The 26,667-nt window shown below is 33.8% G+C and overlaps 1 protein-coding gene across 4 annotated transcripts in view; it reads right to left on the minus strand.

Annotated features, from left to right (window-relative positions):
• Positions 1–287: 287 nt before the first annotated feature.
• The window catches only part of LOC138697945 (alkaline phosphatase 4-like), a 120,956-nt gene continuing 94,576 nt past the window's right edge, over positions 288–26,667 (minus strand). For 3 of the 4 annotated variants that reach the window (XM_069823571.1, XM_069823563.1, XM_069823578.1), the window contains exons 3-8: positions 23,981–24,163; positions 19,332–19,660; positions 16,650–16,830; positions 14,126–14,474; positions 10,870–11,020; positions 288–7,072 (exon numbers count right to left, since the gene is read on the minus strand). In XM_069823571.1, the coding sequence (XP_069679672.1) occupies positions 6,778–7,072; positions 10,870–11,020; positions 14,126–14,474; positions 16,650–16,830; positions 19,332–19,660; positions 23,981–24,163 (1,488 nt within the window). In that variant the 3' untranslated portion in view covers positions 288–6,777. Of the gene's footprint in view, positions 7,073–10,869; positions 11,021–14,125; positions 14,475–16,649; positions 16,831–19,331; positions 19,661–23,980; positions 24,278–26,667 lie in introns of all 4 variants that reach the window. The other variant, XM_069823588.1, reaches the window with a different exon arrangement.

A 26,667-nucleotide genomic window follows, 5' to 3' on the forward strand; every position in this document is an offset into this window, starting at 1 on the left:
CAATGGATGATGATGATGATGATGATGATGATAAAAGTTACAGTAATAACAGCAGAAATAAGGTCTTCAATGAAGCTAAGAGAAATAGTAGCAGTAGTAAAAATAACAGCACCACAAACAACGTCAACAATGGGTGATGATGATGATGATGATGATGATGATGATGATGATGATGATGATGATGATGATGATAATGAGGATGATGATGACAATGTCGACAACAACGATGACAATGATGTGATAACAGTAGTGGTTGTGATGATAATATTAAATCGAAAGAAAGTGGATATTTTAAATTATCTTTAATATTTTATTTGAAAATAATTTAATTTACACATATAACTTAAAAAATACAATTATGTTTATAAATGCTACTGGTACTTGACTATCTAGATGTTAAACATTCATTTCTATTGAAACACACAAGTTAAAAGTTTCACAAAACATACATTTTTGTACGTACCGGTACAAGATTTTGGTCAATAGTGCAATTTATCAGAGATTTTAATACAATAGTAAGAAATTTGAATAGCTAAGATTAGTTAAAACGAAATATATTTTTCTGCTGTAGTAGGTCTAATTACTGTTTACTTCGGTAACTTTGTAACATGTTGCCAGTACTTCAATTTTAGAATACCTATAATTATAATCATCATCAAATACACTACAGAATAGACCATCAGGCCTGGTATCTTTCAATCGCTAGAAAAAATAATAATAAGGGATCTTGCTGTTAATTACACAAAGTCCTTGTAATTTACAGTTGACTGCTCAGTGTTTGCATTAAGTTTGAGATAAAAATACCGGTATGTTTTAGGTCCACAATTAAATTACAGGAAATTTTATATCTAAATATAAAAATACAATAACATTGAAAAAACACATACTGAAATATGTATTATTATAATGTACCGAAGTACATATGCTATTTCCATTACTCTTTCATCACATACTGAAATGTTAATTATGATTCTATACGGTAAATTTAACTGACATTGAGATAATCAACAGAAAATAGCTTACTTACAAATATGGCTTTTAAGGAACCCGGAGGTTCATTGCCGCTCTTACATAAGCCGCCATTGATCCCTATCCTGTGCAAGATTAATCCAGTCTCTATCATCATATCCCATCTCCCTCAAATCCATTTTAATATTATCCTCCCATCTACGTCTCGGCATCCCCAAAGATCTTTTTCCCCTCTGGCCTCCCAACTAACACTCTATATGCATTTATAGATTTGCCCATACGTGCTACATGCCCTGCCCATCTCAAACACCTGGATTTAATGTTCCTAATTATGTCAGGCGAAGAATACAATTCGTGCAGTTCTGTGTCGTCTAACTTTCTCCATTCTCCTGTAACTTAATCCCTCTTGCCCCAAACAGAAAATACCTACCAAAGAATTATCATATAATGTGTGTTGGCAGTAGGTACTATCTTGACATTACAGTCTATTTCATAAATCTCCATTTATTCTTATGTTTGCCATGACTGTTGGTAGAGATTGCATTGGTATATTAGGGCATGAAGGTCCTTAAATTTCTTGTCTGTTCATCTACAGTTACAGTAATATTTATTACGAAGGGTAAGGTCTACAGCATACTGTTTAATGGTTTCAAAATTTTGTCATTTCCAGTTTTCATTTTGCTATATAACATTTTAACTGATAAAATGGCATCGTTGTTTAGTCAAATGTCCGAAAACAGGACTGAATCTTAAAAGTGATACCAATAAGGCACAAATTATGAAGCAACTAGGCCAGGAAATAATGGGGTAGAGTGGCCAGTCCCTTTCCCTCTCCATCGCATATGTCAGCGACTAGCTACATATTAAACTAATCAGACTTCAGATGTGTACAAACAATAATTGTTCTTCTTCTGACACATATCGTCAAGTGAGATGTACTGCCTGATAATAAATGTAGGTACATATAAAAATTGCTTTATGTAATAAAAAGTGAAAATAATTAGCACTCGGATAATGACAATATAAAATAGCACGAATTTATGAAAAAGCTAAATTTACAGTGAAACTACTGTATGTCACTTTCATATCATTTAATTTAACACACAGATATAATTTAAATGTTTTAAGGACGTCTGAAAATGGATTTTTTTTACATAATTCAAAGTTAGAACAACAATATTTTAAAAAATATATTTAAGGAATGAGTCTTTACCGAATGCTAAAATTAATATCATGTACAGTACTATGAAAGGCAGTAGAAAACCGAGATGACCTTTAAAGAAGTGGGCTGGAGATTATAACAGACCACTAGGATCTAATAGTTGATGGTGTTCCTGTTTTGTTCTCGGATGCCTCTGCTGTATCACAAGGCTTAGTTCTGCAGAAAATTGTGCGTAATCACTAACACTAAATGTGGATCTGAAACCAGGGCGTTGTGACTACAATCACTGCAAGACAAGCATTATTAGCAATATTTTACTGATTTCTGTCCAGTCACTAGCACCAGATTGGCTAGTAGTCAAGCTGCAATAAAATGATTGTACTTGGGACATTGGTCCACGAAGATATCTTTCGGAAAAGCAGAAAACTTTATGGAACAACTGGGCAGAAATTTTTTTAATTCTCTAAATTATGGACTTTTTTTTTTTTTAAGTTTCGGTGTAATGGTTATCATTCCCACCTTTCATTCAGGAGGTTCGATCCCAAGGGCCGGCTATCTTGACTTGAATTTTACGTGGTTTTCCAAGTCCTTCCAGACGAATGCTGGGATAGTACTTTACCAATTTCAAGGGCAACGATCCAACTCCTTCCCAATACTCATTACCTCTTTTTCATCATTTTTCAATTATCATCCTATCATCTCACCACAACAGCTCTGTCACTATCCGATGGTAAACAAGTGTAATGTGGAAAATGCCGGCAAGAAAGAAAAATGGAAAAAAAACCTACAAAACAAGATATATTTTACATTAATTGTAATATATCACGAAGATTATTGTACAGTGCTTTTTGACCAATAATTTCGAAGATTAAAATTTAAATTTCAGAAATAAATTTGTTTTGTTTACCCGTATTTTAATAATGTAGTCTTTAATTTCTCTTGAAAGAAACCCTTTTGTTTGATAATGAGCATTACTTGTAGAATTATTGCTGTCTAACATTACTTCAGGTTCACAGTACTGGTTGTGAAGTGATAGGAGCACAGCTTTACCATTGTTCCAGACACACATTTACCGGTCGTTTACAATCCCTGAAGAGAAAGGAACTGTTAATAAAGATATGATGTGCGATTTATTATTTTCCAGGGTTCGAGGAGGAGGTAGTTGACTCACTTGCTCTCTTCCTCCATTATCTTAGTATGTAAAAGCTGTATTTAAAATTTATTAAATTCTGGAAAATAATAAAGGTAACGATTTTATTGTTAACCAGACATTGGTTGCTGGATGAGTATTATGCTAACAAGGGAGGGTTTTCAGTAGGGCATGATGGATTTGGCCGACAGTGTTAAAGTAGACTGATTTAAGGGTCCTGAAAACGATGGTGAAGGTCTCTCATTTTAAAAATAACAATATCTTCGAAAATATAACTTAGAGACACAAGCAATTAAAGTTTCTCTGGTTAAGAGCCATTGAGCATTATGCCATTTAAAATGACGTCGCATGTTATCTCTGGGTCACTAAGGGAATAAAATGAATTGGGCAACAAAGTAGACATACAAAGAAAACGTTTTAAGGGATTGTATTTGTAAATCATTAATTTTTCTCAAATTGCAGTGTCTTTTCTCCTTAAGCAGTGTATGCATAAAGAAGAAATCCCCATTATCTCCCCATCTTTATGAAGTTGAATTGAATTGAAAGAGGAGAAGTGGGAGGAGGAATTTTAAAGGTACGCAAAACGCGTCCTTGGAAGGGGTTGGGGCTGAGAGAAACTGAATATGTAAGCTCCAAACCTGTTGGCCACTTGTCTCACTCCAGGTTATGCTGCTCCACTAAAGGAGCTCTAGAAAATTTTGAAGAGAAAAAACCGAAAATGGATGTAACCTCTTAGGTACCACATACGCGAGGGGGGATGGAAATGTGATCAAAGTGATCACAGGACAGGACGAGGAAAAAATGGCTGGTGTAAATCTGCACATTGGAAGGAACTGTGTCATTTTGCCGTGCAGGAGGAGTCGAGAAGACTCGTTTATCTGCCGTTAGGATGGCATCCCGTGTAGGCAAATACATTTAACTATGACAAACGCATATAATTAGTATTATCCAAACTTACAGCAAGCCACTGGAGTAGCTCAGTTGGCTAGGCGCTGCCAATCTGGAGTTGCACTTGGGCTTGGGTTCGAGTCCCGCTTGGACTGATTGCCTGGTTGTTTTTTTCCGAGGTTTTCCCTAACCGTAAGGCAAATGTCAAGTAATGTATGGCGAATCCTCGGTCTCATCTCGTCAAATACCATTTCACTCATCTACACTAAATAGCCTAGTAGTTGATACAGTGTCGTTAAATAACCAAATAGAAAAAAAATTATAGCAATAATCTGTCGTATTTGAGATGCACTTCTGGGGTATAACTTTCGACAAGAGACTTCTAGTAGCTGCTTTGTGGTTGGTGGAAAATAAAGTTTTTGTGATAACTTATTCCCTTTCACAGTAGTTCCATAAACTACCAATAAAATTCTAAACTCATTTCATGTAAACAATATGAAATATCAGCACTCATAATTCTCAACAGTATAAATGTTAACGATTTCATGCAACATGATACATGTTATTTATTAAAACAATGTTTTCTTAAATGTCTGAAATAAATGTTACAGTATATTTATACATACTACGTTTAATATTAATCATATTAATAGAAATAAAATGTATTTTGGTGCGCATATATTTCGTGTTCCTTACATAATAAAGTGTTGTGTAATAAAGTCATTTTATGAAAATCCATATTTACTGTATGTACTTTCGCTTCTTCTAATACATAAAATCAAATGCAGTTAACTAGCACTATGGTCTTCGTTTTAACATCCCAGATACTATATAAATCACTAATATATTCCATATATTGGTACTTGTAAAATGTCTCGATTACCTACAAAAAATTACGATTCAGAATTTGTCACTTTCATGTAATGTGGCCTTCAATAGACATTCAGAATATTAATACTGTTTCTTGCTGAATTTGGTAACAGCGTCCAGCGCTGAACAATTATTATATTAATTCTATGTTGTAGTAAAATATTTAATTGGGAAGCTCACAACAGAAATAAATGAAATTATGAGGCAGTAAAATTCCCGTTTTCTCAAGACTGTTAACATACGAGGAAGGGTTGTTCAAAGTTAAGAACTGAGTCCAGCTCATGATAATACAAGACGGAAATCTCACTGAGAAGAAAGAATTGTTAAAATATGTAAACCTCAATGTACACATTCCTATTTGTTTTGAACTACTGACGATCCCATAATACTACTTCGTTCAAAAAGTTTCTGGAATATATTTTTTTTCTCGCAGGAATTAGTAATGTTATGTGATATATTTCTGTTTCTGGTGTTGGCATAATTCATAACGTCACTTCCATAGAAGTTTCGTGATCATAGTCATGTTCTTGTGTGGCAACTGGCTGTTGTCGTTTGTGTGATAGGCCTATTCGTTTGTTGCATTTCAAAATGAAGACCGTATGAGTATCAAAGATGACCAGCACTCTGGTCGACCTTCAGAAAAAGTTTTTTTTTTTTTTTTTTCATTGCTGCTTCAGCATAAGCATTCTTAATGTCTCTGAAGGAGATTTGTCAACAAAAAAACACAAAATTTGATATTTGCGCATTGCTCTGTATCCCACATTCTGAAATGTAATAAACGAATATCACACAAACAATAACAGTCAGTTGCCACACAACACTAACGATGACTATGACCATGAAACTTCTAAGCAAGTGACATCATGACTGATGCCAACACCAAAAACAGAAATATATCACATAACGTTATTAATTTCGGAGAAAAATTATATTCTGGAAACTTTTTGGACCGAGTATGTATGTGTCACAGACGAACATATTGGAAAAAAAAAAAATATATATATATATATGATAAAAAGGATTTTTTTGTGTCTGCTTAATTTGGATTCATCACACATAAAGTTACATACTTTCATGTTAAGTTGGAGTTTATATGTAAATTTTCATTAATGTAAAAACTTGTCATCACATTTCTTATGCAAGTTAAGAATCTTCTTATTTCCAAAATTAAACAATAACTATAATGTTCGTCTTTCCTTTTGTTTCAAAATACTAATAGGTAATTTTGCTTCATTCTGTCAATTTTTAAGACTAGTGGGTATAAAGTAAAAAGGTAAAGGTATCCCCATAACATGCCATGAAGGCATTTGGGGGGCATGGAGGTAGAGCCCCATGCTTTCCATGACCTCGGCACTAGAATGAGGTGGTGTGGTCGGCACCACGCTCTGACCGCCTTTTACCCCCGGGAAAGACCCGGTACTCAATTTTAAGTGGGTATAAAGTATGTACTAAAAATACATACATCCTAAAAGTATAAAATCAATTAGAAAAATTTAATTTCTAATAAAAGCTGACTGCAATTAAATTAGTTTACATACTGGTATGTATGTTAATATTTTCAGTACTGGTATTCCATATTCTCTCAACGAATTGTTTCAAATGCGAAGAAAAGAGCAGTATTATACAAACACTAACTTACACATTTTAGTATACAATTCACTTCTTTTAGACACCCTGCATTTATTGCGGGGTGAGGATAGTTATTGATATAATTCCACAGATTAGTATGGTGATAATATCATCGCTTATACAATGCTCCTATTGAAAGAGTCAATGCGGGAATGAAGAGAGCACTCATTGCTGTGACTGAGTGGGAGGATGATGCACTAGGAGACACCAACATTCCGATATTGACATCTTCACAGTACTTTCCCGGAGGTCCCATACAAGCTGCATACCCCATGACATGAGCTATGTAGTTTTGCTCGAATACTCCTGTAAGCAGGTATGAACTGGGTCCTGTTGAGAACACAGGAACATCTTCTCCTCCATGGGTTTCATCCTCAAGATAGTAAGGTGAAAAATGACGATATCTGAAGAAAGAAAAAGTTAATTTGAAGCTCTTTTAAAATTAAAGCATTAACAAGAAGAAAACGTGTAAAATAATATTCTGTTGGAAAAGTGATATGATAATTTAATATGAAAATTAAAAAGTGTTAAACTCGAGGGAGTTCCTAAAAATCTCTGCAGGTGTAAAAAAAAAAACACAAAGATATTTTCCTCACTGATGAACATTACTGACAGCCATTCCAGACAAACTGGGAATTTCAATGAAAAAGTCTTTTCCAGAAATATTTTTTATCATTAGTGTAAGACATAAATAAGTCCCTAAAATTAAATACCGGTATTCTAATGTTTTATTTTCAAAAGGAAAATATTTTACAAGTTTAATGGGCTTTAAACAGAGCCTTCTTCAGTTACAAGCCAGAGCATGGGTAGATTTGGCTATGCTGTGTGGAGGCGGGAGATTCTAAAGTGATATTGATGTAATTGTGCTTGCTCATTGCTTTCGTTGTATGTAACGTGTATTTTTTCAATATTAGTTTATGCACAAAGGTAAGATCAAGATTCAGAGTAGTGATGTAAATTATTACGGACTCGAAAATAGTGTTTTATTGCAATCAATTAGCTATACTTCAGAATACGGCATAAGTATGCTACTTACAAACAAAGACAGCCACTTGAAATAATTACAAAAAAACATGTTTTTATTGATAGTACAAAGGTGAATAAATAAATGAAAAGGATATTCCTTGTTTTATAAACTGTGAACTGAATTATTTGCTTACTTAGGGGTTTGATTAATTTTGACTGCACTTCCGGAATGCCGTTCTAATAAAATGTCTACATCGAAAGATAGACGTTTTACTCCACAACAATCCAATTTATGTTGTCCTATCACTGTGTTAAATTTCTTATTAACAATGAAGAGTTCTCGTGTCACAGCCTTAAAATGTAGTCATCCTGGTTCATAGTTACCTAGTATGCTAATTTCTAAACATGATCCACTGATTAAGTTATTAGTCCATGTACACCATTCCGAATTAAATTTGCTCATGGGTACTGAATATAACGAAATCTGTTCAATAATTTATGAGAGATAGCTTGTACACTAGTGTCTTGCAATGTTCGAACATGAGAGAGGCAAGCAAGGCATTAAGAACTTCATTTTATTTCGTATGAAAAACTAATCACAAGATCTGTGCTAAAATCCTTAAGTGGTTAAAACATAAAGGGGTGGTAGTGGAGAGAATATTTTTATAATAATGCCCAACAAACATGGCAGGCCTCCTTCTGCAGAGCGAAAATTGGTAAATATCAAACTTCGCCATGTTCGACAAACTTGAACTGAACATAGCGCCTGTAATGCACGACGCTATTGTAGTCTACACAGACAGACTGATAGGAGGCAAGCAGGCAGCTTTCCAAAAACCAATTTTTCTGTATCGGGAACAATGAAAAGAATATCTTCCTGAAAACTTTTCAATAAATTTCTTGCAGCACCATATTTCTTTCTCTCCTTTATACTTCGTGTAATAAGGAAGTAAGCCAATAATCTTCATAATACTTAGACATCAAATGATAGATGTAACAACAAATATAAAACTGAAAATAAAACAGCATGATAAGTAGTTAAATTTTACAAAAGAGGATCGGTAGTTGGCCTATTTTTATGTATGGAAATAGGACGTAGACAATAACATGAGAGGAAATAAAGAAATAAAAAACAAGGGAGGTGAAGTTTTAAAGACAATTAAAACACTGCACTATATTACAGAGCGTTGGGAATGAAGAGAGAAAAAAAAAAGTAACTTAAAATTTTTCCGTAAGTGATATGACATAATTACAGAGATAGCACAGAAGTACTGTCGAGAATGATCGAAAGTAAGATATCGGTACTGAAATAAAAGTTAATATCTAAATAAAGACGTCAGAATTTCCACATAAAAGCATAAGAGCCTTTGGCCTAGTCTCTGAATACAACAATGCCAACATAACAAACGTACATTCCACGAAACATTGAAATACGAAACCAAAGAATGTTTATTACATTCAAATGTATTACTGCTAGAATTATTATCTACGTAATACAAAACAGCTACCATCATGCCATTCATTGCATTGAGGTTACTGTATATCACAGTCTAGTCCTATACAGTCATGAAACTCAATACATAGGGAATATGCATCCATAGGTAGTTGCTAACCACTACGAAGGCTACTATCGCCTCATCACAGATAATGCGAAATAGTACCGGCACAGTCTATTGTTCCTAGTACTCTCAACAACTCAAGCTTCGTGACTGTATATAATAGACTGTGGTTGTATGTTGTAGCAAACAAACATTTGATTCTATTTTTCTGAATATGAATTTCCAATGTAGTGAAGTATTTTACTAAATATCTTGTGTAGCCTATGCAGTGATGATATTCAAAACGTTTAACAACCAGTTCTCTCATGTATACCTACATATGTTAAACATATACGGTATATGTCCATGGTAATTGAAAATATTACCTAGAAATAATTTAACAATCAGTTTGTCCGAACCAGTGTGAACCAATGCAAACCGGCCGAAAATCACCAATGTGTATATGCCAATAAGTAAAGTGACTTTTGGGTCAGTCTTAACCTGGCAGAGGTCACTAAATACAGTATCATTCGGATGGTAGCATACCTGGCACTTTACTGATGCTAGAGCAGCAGTTCTATACTTTTGAAAGGGATGAAGTATCGGGTTGATGTGAAAACACGCATATTCTTAAGACTTTGGGGCTTTCTTTTGATGTATCACAATAATATATACTTTCTTTGAAAAGAATGTCCATACCTACTTTAATACTTTCCGGCCCTATTATGTTCAATTGACTTTTATACTGCAAAGTACATGTTTTTATTTCATTTCAGAAAGAGGTAATTTTCCTGACGAAATACCTGTATTGAAGGAAATGTTTAGAAATATTTAAAAGGAAATAATAACCTGAATAGGATTAGAAATCCACTGGCTTTACACAGGTTTGACAGTACCAGTAATTATTCTACCATAATTGACAACTGACAATTCTACTGATCTACAGAGTATCGTGTATTGTTCATAGAAAATTCTTGAGCTATAGAGAGGGACAAACTTGCATTTTGATGTGACTGTCATTTGAATTTGATGCTTAGCAAAATGCTCATATAGTGACCAGAACCGGGTTAATATTGTAAGCTACAAAATACAAACTTTGTTTAAAAAACAGTAAGACATATCTATAATAGAGGACCATGAAAGACTATTACTGAAATAGTACACGAAATATATATTAAAGTCGTCAGCCTGGGTAGCGCAGTCGGTATAGCAGTATAGTGCTGGCCTTCTGTGCTCGAGGTCGCGGGTTCGATCCCAGCCTAGATCGATGGCATTTAAGTGTGCTTAAATGCGACATGCTCATGTCAGTAGATTTACTGGCATGTAAAAGAACTAAAGAACTATTGTGGGACAAAATTTCGGCACACCAGTGATGCTGATATAACCTTGGCAGCTGCGAGGATTGTTAAATAAACCATAATTTATATAAACGTCTATATTTCATATTAATTTCATAACATTTTCGTCATTTCATGCATACATATTTAAAAATCCATGATATGTAGAGTACACAAAAACTGTCAGAATAAAACAGAATGTGATAAGTTATTTATTTAATATTCTTGAATTCAAAATAAATTTTAATGAATAAGCCAACAGAATTTATGCTCAGTTAAGAATACTGCTTAAATGTTTAACATATTGTCTAATAATGAACAGTATTAAATTGTGAACTACTGATTTTATATGGTTCTTACCGTGATTGTTTTCTCTCCTCCTCTGGAATAACTCGCCACAAATTAGATGAGCAATCAGATGAGTTTGAAACTAGATGAGTGTAATATCCTGGACCATTTGCGTAAGTCAGTGTCTCGTAGGGATTATCCACAACACTTTTGTTTGCGTAACCTGTAAAGAGTATGTGATGATTATGTTATACTGTATGATACACAGAAAAAATTTTCTAAGAATTTTAAGTTATAATTTTTATATTGTTTACTGGAACGTTGTGACCAATGGGTTAAATCTTCCAGATTCTTCAGCTAAACAAAGAAATTGGGATTTCAGAAACATCCGTCGAATTCTCAATTCTCTTGTTTAGTCATACCTATCTGACATGTCATCTTGCTCTACAAGAAAAGAAAGTGGGCTCGTAGCTTATGGCAATTCCATCAACAAATACTGACACAGTTATGGATAACACCGCTTTTAAAATTGACTCCGACCATAAGTACCCTGGTGGTCTCACTTTACCAAAGGAAAAATCTCTCTTAAGGGATGCTACTTGTGTCGCAAACTCAGTTGTGGAATCAGCCACCCACAATAAAAGAAATAAATACAAACATATTATCGAAAGCCATATTTTTATTGTCTTCGCAGTTGAAACAATGGGAATGTGTGTCACGAGGCCAAAAACCTTATATCAAATACTTGCAGTAAACCAAAGTTTCTTACAGAAGACCCCACATTCTACTGAATTCCTATGACAGCATATAGGAATTGCCATTCAACGAGGGAACACTGCTGATTTAATGAATACATTTCCTAACACCACTCTCCTGGATGAAATTTCTATTGTCTCTGACATCATTCCTGCATATATATTCTATGTACTGACCATTCTTTATCTTGTGAAACCTACTTGCGCATAAGGAGAAGAAGAAGGTGGACTGAGGGGGCTTCCCTCCTTCGCTAGCTTCCACTTGCAGCTAGCTAGCTCTCTTACCCCATCATAAGGTTCTTACTTTAAGCTACGGCGCAAACATTCATTTGGTTTCATGAGATACGAATGACCTATATTAACTTAAATACATTAACTATAATATAGTCCAATTTTTGACATGTATTACTGTAGTTGTATGCTTTTTTTTTTTTTTGTTGTAGGCATATAATTACTGTAATTTTGTTCTTTCTTTTTTTTTTCTGAATTCTGTATATTTGGAAATTTGCTTACATTTTAAAAGGAGTCAGAATATGAAAACAATCTGAAATGAAATGAGTATAACTTTTTGCAGTTGCAAGCAAGAGACAAAAGTGAACAAAAGTAACATTATGAAGTCGAGATGCAATAACTCCTTTTACTTTTGTTTACACAATTTTAATAAATGTAATACAATTATTAAATTTCACAGCAGATGATGTCATATACCGTATGTACGATTTTTAAATAACCAACAGAATGTTCCTTGTACATTGCAATATGGATTAAATAATTTAAACATAATTATGTTCACGTATATAGCTTTCGAAACTGGAGTATTACATAATTTTCGTCATAGTATAAATATTGTTACCGGTATGCGAAATTAAACCTTTTAAGATAAAATTTCGCCAGATTCTCTTCTTCGATTTCTGCCTTACACCAGACTATTACGTCTCGCAAACTGTTATTTAAAGAAGCAAATTTAAGCACAGGGTGCGTATCATGATCGAATAGCTTGGCCTTTAATCTTGGCTTTGTTAAGTTCATGAAAACCTACTGGTATTTATGTACTGGTGAAAATTGTAATATACTAATTTTCACTGTAAATTTTCGAATACAGTTCATAGTTCAAGGAATTGTAAAAGCTAAACAGTCTTGTCATTATACGTACATTTCAGCAGTGGACTGAAGTACCAGTATATGAAAGATCAAGCTCCACCAAAGCCCCCCCCCCCAATTCCTGTCAAACTTGTTTGAACTCTTTTTTTTTTTTTTTTTTCATATTAACGTTAGAAAATATTGAATTCAAAAGATCTTTTTTGCTTTTGTTTATGATTAAGTTTCTGTGCTTAAATTGAGGAATTAATATCTTCAGATCATGTGTCTGGACTATAATATTTATTTTAAATTTCTGAATGTATAAGAAGAATTCCTATACCTCATTTGAGGAATGGAAGCACTGTAATGTTTTTTGTAACAGCCTGTACTCATGTGTTAGAAGTCTGCAGGTGTTCAGGTCGCCACTTGGAGAAATAAGAATAACATACTGCACAACAATGCAGAAAAAAGAAAAGTGATCCCGGTATAATGTGTTAACTTAAAGACGACATTAAATAAAATAATTAGAGTTTAAATTTTATATGATATCTTCAGGAAGGTAAGCTTCATATAAAAAAGTTTCTGTTAGCACTGTTACTTAGTTTTATTGATGTATGCATGTGTTTCTTTACGAGAGAGAAAAAGAATGAGATTGTTTTAAGTTCTGCCCTATTATAATTTGTAGTAGATACAATTCAAGTCCTATACAACTCGGTCCAAAACATCGTTGATATGGATGTAACACCGTAAGAAAATACCTTTATTAAATGATCATATTCCGATATACTGTACCATGGTCAAGCTATAACGGGGGGGGGAGGGGGGAAAGGAGATAAATGATGTCCCCCCATAACCCCGTTATATGGGGATTCAATGGTTTTGCTTTGCCCCGCAAGGAAACATTCTCTCTCTGCCTATGTTTGTGTTAAATCATTTCCATTTAGTGTCTCTGAATACTTCATTTCTTAATAATGCAATGTTTTCCATATCGTCGTGTGAATGCTAGAACTAGGTAACTCGAAATTTGCGTTTTTTAGTTACCTCTTTTATAGCATAGCAAAAATCGCACAAAATGTAATGCAAGAACTTGGTAACTGATCGAACGATACCAGCAACATCTATTTTCCAATATAACAAATAGGTAAATGAAAACAAGACATATTCCTTAGTGCAATAAATAAGTAAATAGGCAATGTCACAAAATATGAAAAATCAAGTTACCTAGTTCTTGCATTCACACGACGATATATTAAGCACAGTATTTCTACTCCTGGTTCTATACATCACTGCTCTATTTAATCTATGCATGGACAACCTTTGCACTGCTGCTGCTACTCCTCTTTTAATGCATTCCTTTAGGGGAAAAAGGTTAACACATGTGCAGTGCAGTCTGCCTGCCATATGCTTCAACCTTTACAGGCTTCAATATTCATCACTGTAGTAGTTGATAAAACGTAGTTAAATAACCAACTAAAAATATGTCAATACTATACCTAAGATATCATTGCCACGATTTGGATATCCATTCATGGTGAAGGCATGTGAGTGATCAGCGGTGACGATGATGAGTGTCTCTCTGGGGTTAGTGTTTGCCACTGCGTAATCCACGGCATCAGCCAGCTCTGATGCCTCGTGAAGAGCCATTTTCGCATAATTGGCATGATGGGCATGATCTATGCGTCCTCCTTCCACCATAAGCACAAAACCCGTGGAGCTTTTTGACAGCATTTTGATTGCTTGAGCTGTCATGTTCTGCAAGGATGGAGATCCATTTGGACCATGATCTCGCTCCAGGGCGTAGGGCATGTGACCAGGACTGAATATCCCCATCAAGTAGTCCAACTGTAATTAAATTTATTGTGTAATATAGCCTAATATTAAATTTATACCGTAGTTCATTGAATATAATGAGTGTGATGTAGGCATACTACATAAAATATGAATAGGCCTACTTTTTACCTGTCTAAATTTTATATTGTATACGGTATTAAAATTAAATTCAATCTAAATCTTTAGTAGTAGTAGTATTAGTAGTATTTATTTATTTAACCTGGTAGAGATAAGGCCGTCAGGCCTTCTCTGCCCCTCTACCAGGGGATTACTACTATAACATGAACAATAAGATTACAATTAATATTAAATTTACAATTACAATTACAATAAAAATTAAAGTACAACAAGAATACCTGATTAATGAAAGCTAGACATTTTATCATAGAAGTTAAGAACAAAGAATATTTTTGTATTTACTGAATTACAAATTAAACCTACAATCTTTAGAGAGAGGGATAAACAAATTCCAAAAATTATAGAGGTACATTGCGTTCGCGACACACTTAATCCGAAGAACTGCTGATTGCTTCTTGTTTCAAGGCTGCACATGCCTGTATGTTACCAGTCATTGTCATAGCTTAGTACAATCTGAGAGGTTAGTGATATAAGACGTGTATGTTTGTGTACTTCTTTCAAATACTTTTGAAGTTTGTGTGCTGTGCATTAAATTAGTTGTTTAGATAATTGAAATGCTGGCTGAAAAGTTTACTCTATAACAGCGAATATTATGTATGAAGCTTATATCAAAACAGATTCATGCCGACAAGTGTGTAGGCAATTTGTAGAGAAATTCCCCGATATTCGACCTCCACATAGAGGTACAGTTCGAAACCTTGTCATTAGATTAAGAGAAACAGGATCGCTGAACTCTACAATTCATACGCCAAAACGAAGGGTTCTTACAGAGACAAAACTTGATGATATTGATGTATCACTTGAACGTTCTCCTATTAAATCTTTACGTCGTAGGTATATCAAAAACTTCAGTTCATACAGCTACTAAAATTTTAAAATTGAAACCTTACAGTGTCACTCTGGTCCAAGAATTACAGCCGCATGACAACGAAAGTCGGGTGAATTTCTATAATTGGGTTTTACAAAACATTGTTGACATTATTGTTGATCCACATTTAATCATTTTCTTTGATGAGGCATGGTTTCATTTATGTAGTTATGTATGTTTACAGAACAATAGATTCTGGTGCACAGAAAGACAGCCTTTCTTGCAGTGGTTAATAATTTTCTTGACAATAAGAAAGCTGAAAATTATCAACAATTAGTCAGATATCAACAATTAGGATGTCGAATGTCACTAAAATACATTTCCTCCATTCCCACCTCGATTTTTTCTCCAAAACTTGGGAGCTATGAGCGACGAACGAGAGAGATTCCATCAAGATATTAAAAAAATGTAGTAGATTTATCAAGGAAGATGTTCCCACATGATTGCGACTAATACTGGTTTCTGGTTAGAGCATGATCCACAAGAGGGAAAAGTAACTGTAAATGTTCCAATTTATACGAGATAAAAAATAATGTACATTGTATACATCAGTTTACTGGCAAACAGGTTTGTAACGGTGTTTCCTTAGAAAATACTCTTCTTTTTAGTCATAATTTGAAATAATTTATAGAATTAAATTAAGGTTTAATAAGTTATTACAAAACTAGCGATTTTTACTAAATAAAATGGAAATTTATAGATACCTTTTAATACTTATCAGCATAAATTCAGAGCTCTCTGTTATTTTTTTCTCTAAAATTCACGTATTCTCTTACTTATATTGCTTAGTAAAATAATTACATGAATGTTAATATCAGTAGGACATGTAAAATAAAACATAATTGTGTGTTTTTGGGCGAAATCAACTACACCTCTATAACACAAACATTTGACGTCCTACGACATTTTTATTATCATTTTCGTGTTCAGAAGAGTCGATTTAGTAAAAGTGACCTGATTTTGTCCATGTCACAGACAACAATTGAAATTTGTGTAATGGACATAAAATTTAAATAAAATTTAAACTCAACGTTTAATTTTCTTAAATTCCAACTGTAAAATTACTGCAGATAATTAAATAATTCTGTCACTGCAATGAAGACGAAAATCTACATCATAATGAAATTAGGAAATAGTAAGTACCGGTATTTACCAATGAGTTAAGAAATGTTGATTTTTACCTTGTCAACATTAGCATTCATAAGATCTCCAGTGTTGTTAACAAACAAGGAATTCTGTCTCCCTTCCATCCAGGTATGCAAGAGATTCCTTCCGTCAGTTCGATTGCATGAGTCATCATCATTGGGCTCAACAGGAATGCCAAGTTGCTTCTGTCCTCCGCCTAATATTACTTTGAAGTTCCTAATGTAACAAAAGAAAGGGGTCAGAACTTCTAATCGGAGTATCGGAGTATCGGAGTATCATCATCATCATCATCATCATCATCATCATCATCATCATCATCATCATCATCATCATCTTTATTACTACGTAGTTATGGCTGTTAATTTCATAATGTAGTTGGAAACTTGTTAAGAAACTGCTTTTAATAATTTAAAAAAATTTAGAACAAATTTTCTAAATTCACACCATATACAGGATGAGTCAGGAGGGAAGGTAGGCCTACATGGTGTGAGGGGTGATAATATTGATAATTCTGAGCAAAAAAGGTTATATGAACATATGTCCTGTTCTTAACAGTATCTGACATACACCTGTTTGAAAATCACGTGCGTCAGTCTCATGTCCTTCATCAGCACTCGCATACGGACACAACCAAAACGACATTAGGTTGTAATAGGATCAATGAAACGTATCCTGGGCGTTGAACCGACTGTGGTGGAGCCATTTCTTGGCCACTGAGGTCACCCGACCTTACTCCATTGGATTACTGTGTGTGTGTGTGTGTGGAGTTCGCTTAAGAGCAAAGTCTACAAGCGCAAAATGGAAACAAGGGAGGAACTTATCGTTTGCATTTTACATGCTTGTGCTCAGCTTCATAAACTTGGGATGTACTATAAGCAGTAACATGAGCTGCTGCCAAGAAGTCAAAAGGAGAATAGCAATGGCAAAGGAAGCTTTTAATAGAAAAAAAGGAGCATCTTCTGCGGATCTCTGTAAAAAGAACTAAGGAAGAGACTAGTGAAGTGCTTTGTATGGAGTGTGGTATTGTATGGAGGCAGAAACATGGACATTAGTACGAAGTGAAGAGAAGCGAATAGAAGCATTTGAAATGTGGATATGGAGACGAATGGAATGTGTGAAGTGGACATACAGAATAAGAAATGAAGCTGTTGGAAAGAGTGGGTGAAGAAAGAATGATGCAGAAACTAATCAGAAAGAGGAAAAGGAATTGGTTGGGTCACTAACAGAGAAGAAACTGCCTACTGAAGGATACACTAGAAGGAATGGCGAACAGGAGAAGAGTTCGGGGTAGAAGAAGATATCAGATGATAGACGACATTAAGATTATATGGATCATATGAGGAAACAAAGAGGAAGGCAGAAAATAGGAAAGATTGGGGGAAGCTGATAAAATACTGATAAAAACGACAAGTTTATTTATTACTGGTATTCAATTTCCTTCAATCGAATCTGACTGGATTACAATCGAATTACTAATATAATTTCCTCAAAATCTGACTTTTGAAAATGTTTTATTTTTAAATTCGTATGCATAGGCCTATAGAATTATAGAAATACATTATATTTGTAAGTAAGTATGTCTAACTTTCTTGAAATAGATAATCCTACTTTTTGGGATAGGTATGTAGTAATGAATAATAACATCCCTTTCCTTTCTGAATTCAGACATGGGATTCTTTTATTACACTTTCATATGAGACATCTGTGTTCCTAAATACCGGTACTGAAAGATGTTGAACTCTCCAAATTTTTTACTCCATACAGCAATAAAATATTCTTCTGTTTCTCAAATAATATCGGGAAAATGAGCGTTATTTTTTTAAGTGAAACTAGTTGAGATTCAGTGACAAACGAATATAATAAATTTAATTTAAGACGATGAGCTACTGAAATTTCTAAAATCCACAATTTTTTAGCTAGAGTGTTGAAATTTTTACTGAATATGCATATGAATATCATAACCACACATTATACATTTCAATATTTTCTCCTGAACACTTCTTAAAAAATTTAACTTATTTTTTTTTCTTAGTGAAAATCCTATTTCTAAGAGAATTATTATATTTTTTAATATAATTTTTTCTTAAAGGTAACACTGTATATTGTGTAATGGAGTGTTAGTAATGCCCTACTCTAATTTGTTCATTTGCAAAAAAAATTATATATATATATATATATATATATATATATATATATATATATAATTTCTTCAATGTTCAAACATTAATAAAATAATACTGTTTTACGTACAATTCTCTAGCAATAAAACTATGCTGAATACAGCCAATCAAATGCTCCATTTTACAACAGAGATATTAATGAATAAATATGCCAAGTTTCATCAACTCTAGCTTTAACCACTGAGAAATAAAATGAATACTTGTGGTTGAAAACGTAGAAAATGTATTTTTTAAGTTAATTGAATTTAAAGTTTTAGTTACACATAACTCGTACATTAACACAACTTTTACCAATTATACAAAAGTATTAGGTAGTATTTATAATTAAGATATTGACATAAAATTTTCATGAAACCGTATATTTTTTAGCGCGAAAATAAAAAAGATGGTAAAATTTGTCAAAATTCGACTATTTTCAGTATGTAGCACATTGCCTTAAAGCTTCGTCACTTTTTTCACATATATTTCATGCAAGTATGCCAATCTTTACAGATCAGATTTTAATTGAGGCAAACTCAAACAACACAGTATACTTACTTAGCAGGTTCATCCTCTACGAGCTGTCTGGCAATATCTTTGATGCAGTCCCTGTACTTCAATGGTATTTCAGAATCACATTCCCAATCTCTGTGGTTACTGTGAGCATAGAGAGCCGCAGGAGTTGCATGTGTAACTCTGGTAGTAGTTACAACCCCCGTGTCCTTGCCAGCTACTTGCGCCCACTTCATAATGGAATCCAGTCTGCTTCTTTTATTTCTCTGGTTGTCACACACTCCGTACTGAGCATTTGAGTCTAGACCCAGCATGTAATAATTAGATTTCACTCCAGTAAACATGGCTGTAGCAGTTCCTGCTGAATCTGGAACCTAAAAATAATACCGGTACATGATACCTGTTATCTTCGGAATTCAACAGTAAAATTAGGCACTAATACCAGCTGAAGATGGATAAAAAAAACACACACACACTCTCTCTCCCTCTCTCCCTCTCTCCCTCTCTCCCTCTCCCTCTCTCTCTCTCTCTCTCTCTCTCTCTTTTTTTTTTCAATTCAGTACAGCCAGGGCTCAAAATGGACCAGAGCATACCAGAATGGTATTCTGGTTTCTGAATTTCAGGAACCTTTCTATTCCGGCTAGTAAGAAATGGTTATTACCCATTTCAGATCATTTTAACTGGTATTAATAGGCCTATATACGATATTTCAATACATTTTTCAATAAGGAGTGAATGAAACCATTCAAAATTTTATTCTATTACATTTTTACTACGTCATACTACTTTTGACCAATAAAACGGAACGAAAGGACGTGCGTCAACCAATCGTGGCTGTTTATCCCTGCAATTTTATCACTTGCCTAGCAATTGCTTGTTTTTATCACTTCCCTAGCATTTGTTTGTTTTTATCATTTCGTTAGCATTTGTTTCTTTTTTTTTGCTAACATCTCAAAATGCAAATTCTTTACGGTACTATAAAACATGCTTTGCGATCGTCATTTGTTTCCCGCATAGAAAGTGAACTGAAAATGGTGGATCCATTCAAACGTTTTGGTGAAGATAACATTAGTGAAATAGAATTTTAGTAAGTCAATTAATACCTATTTTATTATATTAGAGTAGCTACTATACTTTATTTCTTCTCATCTTTATGTACCGTACTTTCTTCTGTTTTTATCATCTCCCTATCATTTGTTTCTTTGTTTGCCAACATTTCAAATTGTAAATTCTTTATGGTACACTATAACACATGCTTTGTGATCGTCATTTGTTTACAGCATATATAGTCAACTGAAATTAGCGGCTCCATTCAAACGTTTTGATATAGCTAACATTAGTGAAATAGAATCTTAGTACCGGTAAGTCAATTAATATTTATCGTACATTTTCTTTATTTCTCCTAATCATTATATACTTTCTTCTAATCGTGTAATAGTTAATTAAATTCCGCTCGAGTTTTGATTTTCTCTTGATAAATCAAAACCTCTAGTGAGATTACAGTTGACAATGACACTGTCGGCATTATCAATACTACTTCATTGCATTATAGCATTCATATCTAATTTATAATACTCTTGTGGCATGTCTCTGAAATGATTGATTCTGCAGTGAGTATTGTTGAGGTTCTGAATAATAGCACAGCGTTAATGAAATTAAGAGGACTGGAACTTAGCAACACTTTATCACACCATATCGAGCAATTGATAGGCCACGGCTAGACAGTGAGTAGATTTCTTATTTTTTAAACTGTAAATTGAGCATTCATTTAAAAAACTTTGCGAAGCTAAGGTTCCAGTCATAAGGCTAGAAATAATGTTCTTTCAATAATAATAATAATAATAATAATAATAATAATAATAATAATAATAATAATAATAATAATAATAATAATAACAATAATAATGATAGTAGTAATGATAATAATAGTAATGATAATAATAATTATAATAATAATAATAATAATAATAATAATAATAGTAGTAATAATAATAATAGTAATAATAATAATAATAATAGTAATAATAATAATAATAATAATAATAATAGTAATAATAATAATAATAATAATAATAATAATAATAATAATAATAATAATAATAATGAAGTATCAAGACTGCTTAACATTTTTATTAAAATGTAATAATTATTTAAATAAAGAAAAATAAGAGAAAGTGTTACTACCAATATTAAGAAGAAAAGAAAATGACTTATAGTTCAACCTCTACCGCTATGGGTAGATTTTTCATGGCATCTGATTTAACTTCAGTATATTAGATGCAGTACAGTTTTCTGTAATTCATAGTCAACAGTACATATACAGTGTTACTATAAATGACCGATTACAAACTTGAATAACTATCGTTAGGAGACACTTAGAAGGATGATATTTGTATCAATGGAAAGAGAAACTCAAATATTTTCTGTTATGTTGGTGAACCTGTCCCATATTTATTAATTTCGTTACTAGGAGACGATATAACACAAAAATGGCTGCAAATGAAGACAGTAGGACATTTTGTGTGCTAGATTTTCACACATCCCAGTCTGTTGTCACTGTACAACGCAATTTTAGAATAAAATTAGGTGTTGATCCACCCAGTGGGCCAAGTATCCGTAAGTGGTATGCTGACTTCAAAACGAGGGAATGCATCTGTAAGCGGAAGTCAACTGTTCGTCCATCATTAAGTGAGGCAAATGTGGAGCGTGTGAGAGAGAGTTTCACACGAAGTCCACAGAAATCCACCGTAAAAGCCAAAAGAGAATTAAACATCCCCCAACAAACTGTGTGGAAGATTTTACGGAAACGTTTGAAGTTCCATTCATACTGTCTGCAATTGTTGCAGGCTCTGAAACCAGACGACAAAGCCAAGTGATGGTCTTTCTGTGAGGAGATACAACTCAGAATGGAAACTGAAGGTTTCATCGAATCATTGGTGTTTAGTGACGAAACCACTTTCCATCTGTCAGGAAAAGTGCACAAACACAATGTCTGGATATGGGCTTTGGAAAATCCTTCACAATTATGTGGAACATGTACTCGACTTCCCCAAAGTGAATGTGTTTTGTGCTATAAGCCGTGAAAAGGTGTATGGCCCTTTCTTTTTTGTCGAGGCGACGTCACAGGTAATTCGTACCTAGACATCTTACAGTTATGGCTTCTTCCAGAACTGGAACAGGGTATCGAAGGTTTCATTTTTCAGCAGGATGGGGCACCACCCATTTACCATTTAGATGTCAGAAACGAACTGAATACACGACTTCCAAGGAGATGGATTGGACATGCCGGCCGTGAAGATTTAGAATGTTTGCATTGGCCTCCACGTTCCCCCGACCTCACTTCTTGTGATTTTTTTCTGTGGGGTTTTATAAAACAACAAGTGTATCAGCCACCATTACCACCTACCATGTAGGATCTTTGTGTCCGCATCACAGAGGCCATTGCACTGGTGGATGGTCCAATGCTACAAGGTGTACAGCAGGAAATTGACTACAGACTTGATGTGTGTCGTGTGACAGAAGGAGCTCACATCGAGCATATGCAACTTACTTACGGTTGTGAACCAAATGTTTCTCTTTCTGTTTCATGTTTTCCAGTGAAAAAATTAAAAAATTGGAGTTTCTGTTTCTGTTGATACCAATTTCATGTTTTCTAATTTTTTGCTGACATAAGAGTAGCACATGTGATTTAACCGAATCGATAACAAAAAATATTTCAGTTTTTCTTTCCATTGATACCAATATCATGTTTCTAAGTGTCTCCTAACGATAGTTATTCAAGTTTGTAATTGGAAAGATCATTTATAACACTGTATTTAGATGAGAAGGTCTATCCAAGATATTACGAAGTCCAGGCCAATTTTTAGTAGGTTATTTTACGCTGCTGTATCAACATCTTAGATTATTTAGCATCTGAATGAGATGAAGGTGATAATGCCGGTGAAATGAGTCCAGGGTCCAGCAGCGATAGTTACCCAGCATTTGCTCATATTGGGTTGAGGGAAAACCCCGGAAAAAACCTTAACCAGGTAACTAGCCCCGACCGGAATTCAAATCTGGGCCACCTGGTTTCGCTGCCAAATGCGCTAACTGTTACTCTGCAAGTGTGGACGTTCATGTCATATTCTAAATCTGAAGTAATCACTGTGGATACAGTATAATAATTACTTAAATTAAGAAGTGTTTCAAAATATTTGTGAAAAAGTAGTCTAATTCATAGTTTTTATTTTTCGGAATCCTGTTCATCTTGAACTATTCTGCATGACGTGGGCATATGCAGCGATAGTTAAGAAACAGGAGGCTGAGGACTGTGGCAAGTTAAAGTGGGTTAGATAAGGGAATATCTAAGTGACATTTAAGGTTAATATTGTATCATTACTTTGCCTTATTTTCCAAAAATTAATATTTTTTATACTCTAAAAATCCTCGTATTTTACAGAACATGATATTACAATATTTTAGGCAATTTTTTCATCCAGAAACTCCATATGGTCGTCTTACAGAATTCTCATTATTTTTATATTTTGAGTCCTGTTCATCTTGAGAGAAAGTAATTTATGAACAACTTAAATGAACACTGAAGAATGATACACACTGTTTAGTAACAGTTGAATATTTTTATATGTATCTATATAACCAAGCAATTATCAAAAGAACAATATAAGCTATCAGTAAGATTGTTAACTTTAAAATACCTGTTTGTCCACGTTGTATGTTTTTGAGAGTCCGATGTTTGGAAATTTCTCATAGACAAGTTGGTATTCTTCTCCATTGTTTCCTGAGAGCTGACCCTTGTAGATGCGTGCAGCTGTGATGGTGGACATTCCCATGCCATCACCAATAAAGATGATAACATTCTTTGCATGGCCAACAATGTCCTGAGGAAGTGAGGTAGAGAATTTAGATTTAACTGAAGGGAAAGGATATTCTTCCTATATAGCATCTTTGTTTTAAGTAACGTTCGTCAGGATTTAAAGAAGTTCAGTATTAGGCTGTAAAACGTAAGCACAAACATAAAAAATATGAGATGCAAGAATCGTATAATAGTTTTTTTTTATACACTACACTACAATGTGAATGACATTGTCAAGACAAGCTTCACATAACAGGATAAATTGAACTAGCAGTATATCAAGATATTTTTCTCCTCATGGGCAAAGAGAAGACATAATTAAACCCCACTGAGAAACGACCATGAGTTATAAAGTAACAGCTACTCAAATACGGTATAGTATTAAGAATAAAACAATTAACTCAAAATAACACTACATTCACTATTTTAAATATACCGTATACTGTATATATACAAAACATTATCAAACTATTAAGGATCTATTAAGTAGTCTGTTATGAATAAAACAAATTCAAAACAAAGATATTTTCATCACTTTTTAAATACGTCTTTAGGGTGCGTTAACGTGGGGGGGGGATGGGAGGGACCCCCCCCCTTGCTGGAAAGTTATCCCCTTCTCATAAATTCATATTAACATCCCTGCCAGGAATAACTTCTGTCCTCCCTTAACAAAATGTAATTGTTTTAATACAAGAGTATACTTTATAATATTGATGTATTATCACCAGCAAACTAACATCAAGCAATAACTTAGGAATTACACATCTTATCTTAAACATCTGGCATGAGCATGTTCTACGGATGCCAAATGATAGACTACCCTGGAGATTATTAAATTACAGACCCCTTGGATACAGAGATCGTGGATGCCCGAAGAAGTGATGGAGAGACCAGCTATTCACCTGAGACAGAACAGGCCAAATGGCCTAAACCCTGATAGCTAATGATGATGATGATGATGATGATGATGATGATGATGATGATGATCTTACACATCTCATGAATATAATAATTATTATTACAATCAAGATGCAAGACAAGAAACTCTGTGTGACCAAGTGTTGAGCCGTATCGAATGAGGATAATAATAATTTTATGTATATTATTCTCTATCTAGGATTCCATCCCCCCCCCCCCCCATCAGAAATCTTAATTTGCACCTTGTGTATAAGATACTACTGTATTTTCAAACAAGAAAGGAATCTATATTATAATTTATATTCAACATTGCTTATATCTAGTTCATAAATTTATTTATAGTTCTACTGTTAAGAAGTGCGACGTTTAAAAATACTGCTGGCAAATGTTCAATTCAGTTAAAATTTAAAAAAGCTTGTGTTGGTATATTAAATTCCCATGGTAATTTACACATGTGCTGAATATTGGGAATAAATAAGTAAGAAGTTTGTTTTTACACTTCCAATTAACTTTTGAGACTAAAGCAAGTTTCTGAGAAGTCAGATGGGATCATAGAGCAACATTACCGGCAACAGATGCTCCACGCCAATTCTTGTGACCCTTTATTTGTTTTAATTTCAATATCAAGAACATGGACATTTTGATATAAGAATTAAGAGTACTGGCTGGGCGGAAGAGAAGGCCTACTGGCCTTAGCTCTGCCAGGTTAAATAAATAAATTATTAATTATTATTAGTTTTATACAGGACTTCAAACTTCTGTTTCGTTACATATCATCACAAGGAAATTTTATTATTTCGAGAAATAAAAAAATAAAATTCTTACAAAGAATGTTTTATTACTTCCAAAGGGTAAGAGATTTGATGCATTTAAGGAAAAAAGTCTCATAATAGGCATCAAAAACGCTCGTTCTTCATAACTAAAGATTTACATAGTGGAAAGATTCAACGACAAACAGAAAGAGTAGAGAGAATAACTTTAAAGTTAGTAATACGGTATTTAATTCATTGTTTTACACTTTTATGATTTTATCTTTGTAAATTTGCATAGGTATTTGTAATTTTATGGTTTATAATTCTCTGGTTCCAGGGCAAAAGGTGATTAGATTATGTGAATTTTTGGCGAAAATGAAATTTTGTGGTATGTTGTGTATCCTGATGGTATCTTTATGGTGACAAAATATAACATGCATATATCTATTTTTTTCTCTAACTCGTTGTTATGAAGCATGATTCCTGTGACTTTATACGGTCGTTCAAACTTTACATGCGCCCTCCTGAAAAACTGCAAGAAGTGACATCAAATTTTACCTTCGAGCCACAGAATTTGTTTGTTGTTGTTCAGTCAACTGTCCGAAGACAGGTTTGAATCTCATAAGTGGCACCATAAAGTTATCACTCATTAGGCAACTGAGCCAGAAGATAATGACATAGAGTGGCCAGTTCCTTTCCTCCTCCATTGCATACATCGCTGATTATTAACATATTTTTAAATTGGTTATTTTACGACGCATTATCAACTGCTATGGTTATGTAGCGTCTGAATGAGATGAAGGTGATAATGCCAGCGAAATGAGTTATCCAGCATTTGCTCTTGGTAGGTTGAGAGAAA

The sequence above is a fragment of the Periplaneta americana genome, chromosome 1 (assembly GCF_040183065.1).
Source record: "Periplaneta americana isolate PAMFEO1 chromosome 1, P.americana_PAMFEO1_priV1, whole genome shotgun sequence".
NCBI classification, from domain to species: Eukaryota; Metazoa; Arthropoda; class Insecta; order Blattodea; family Blattidae; genus Periplaneta; species Periplaneta americana.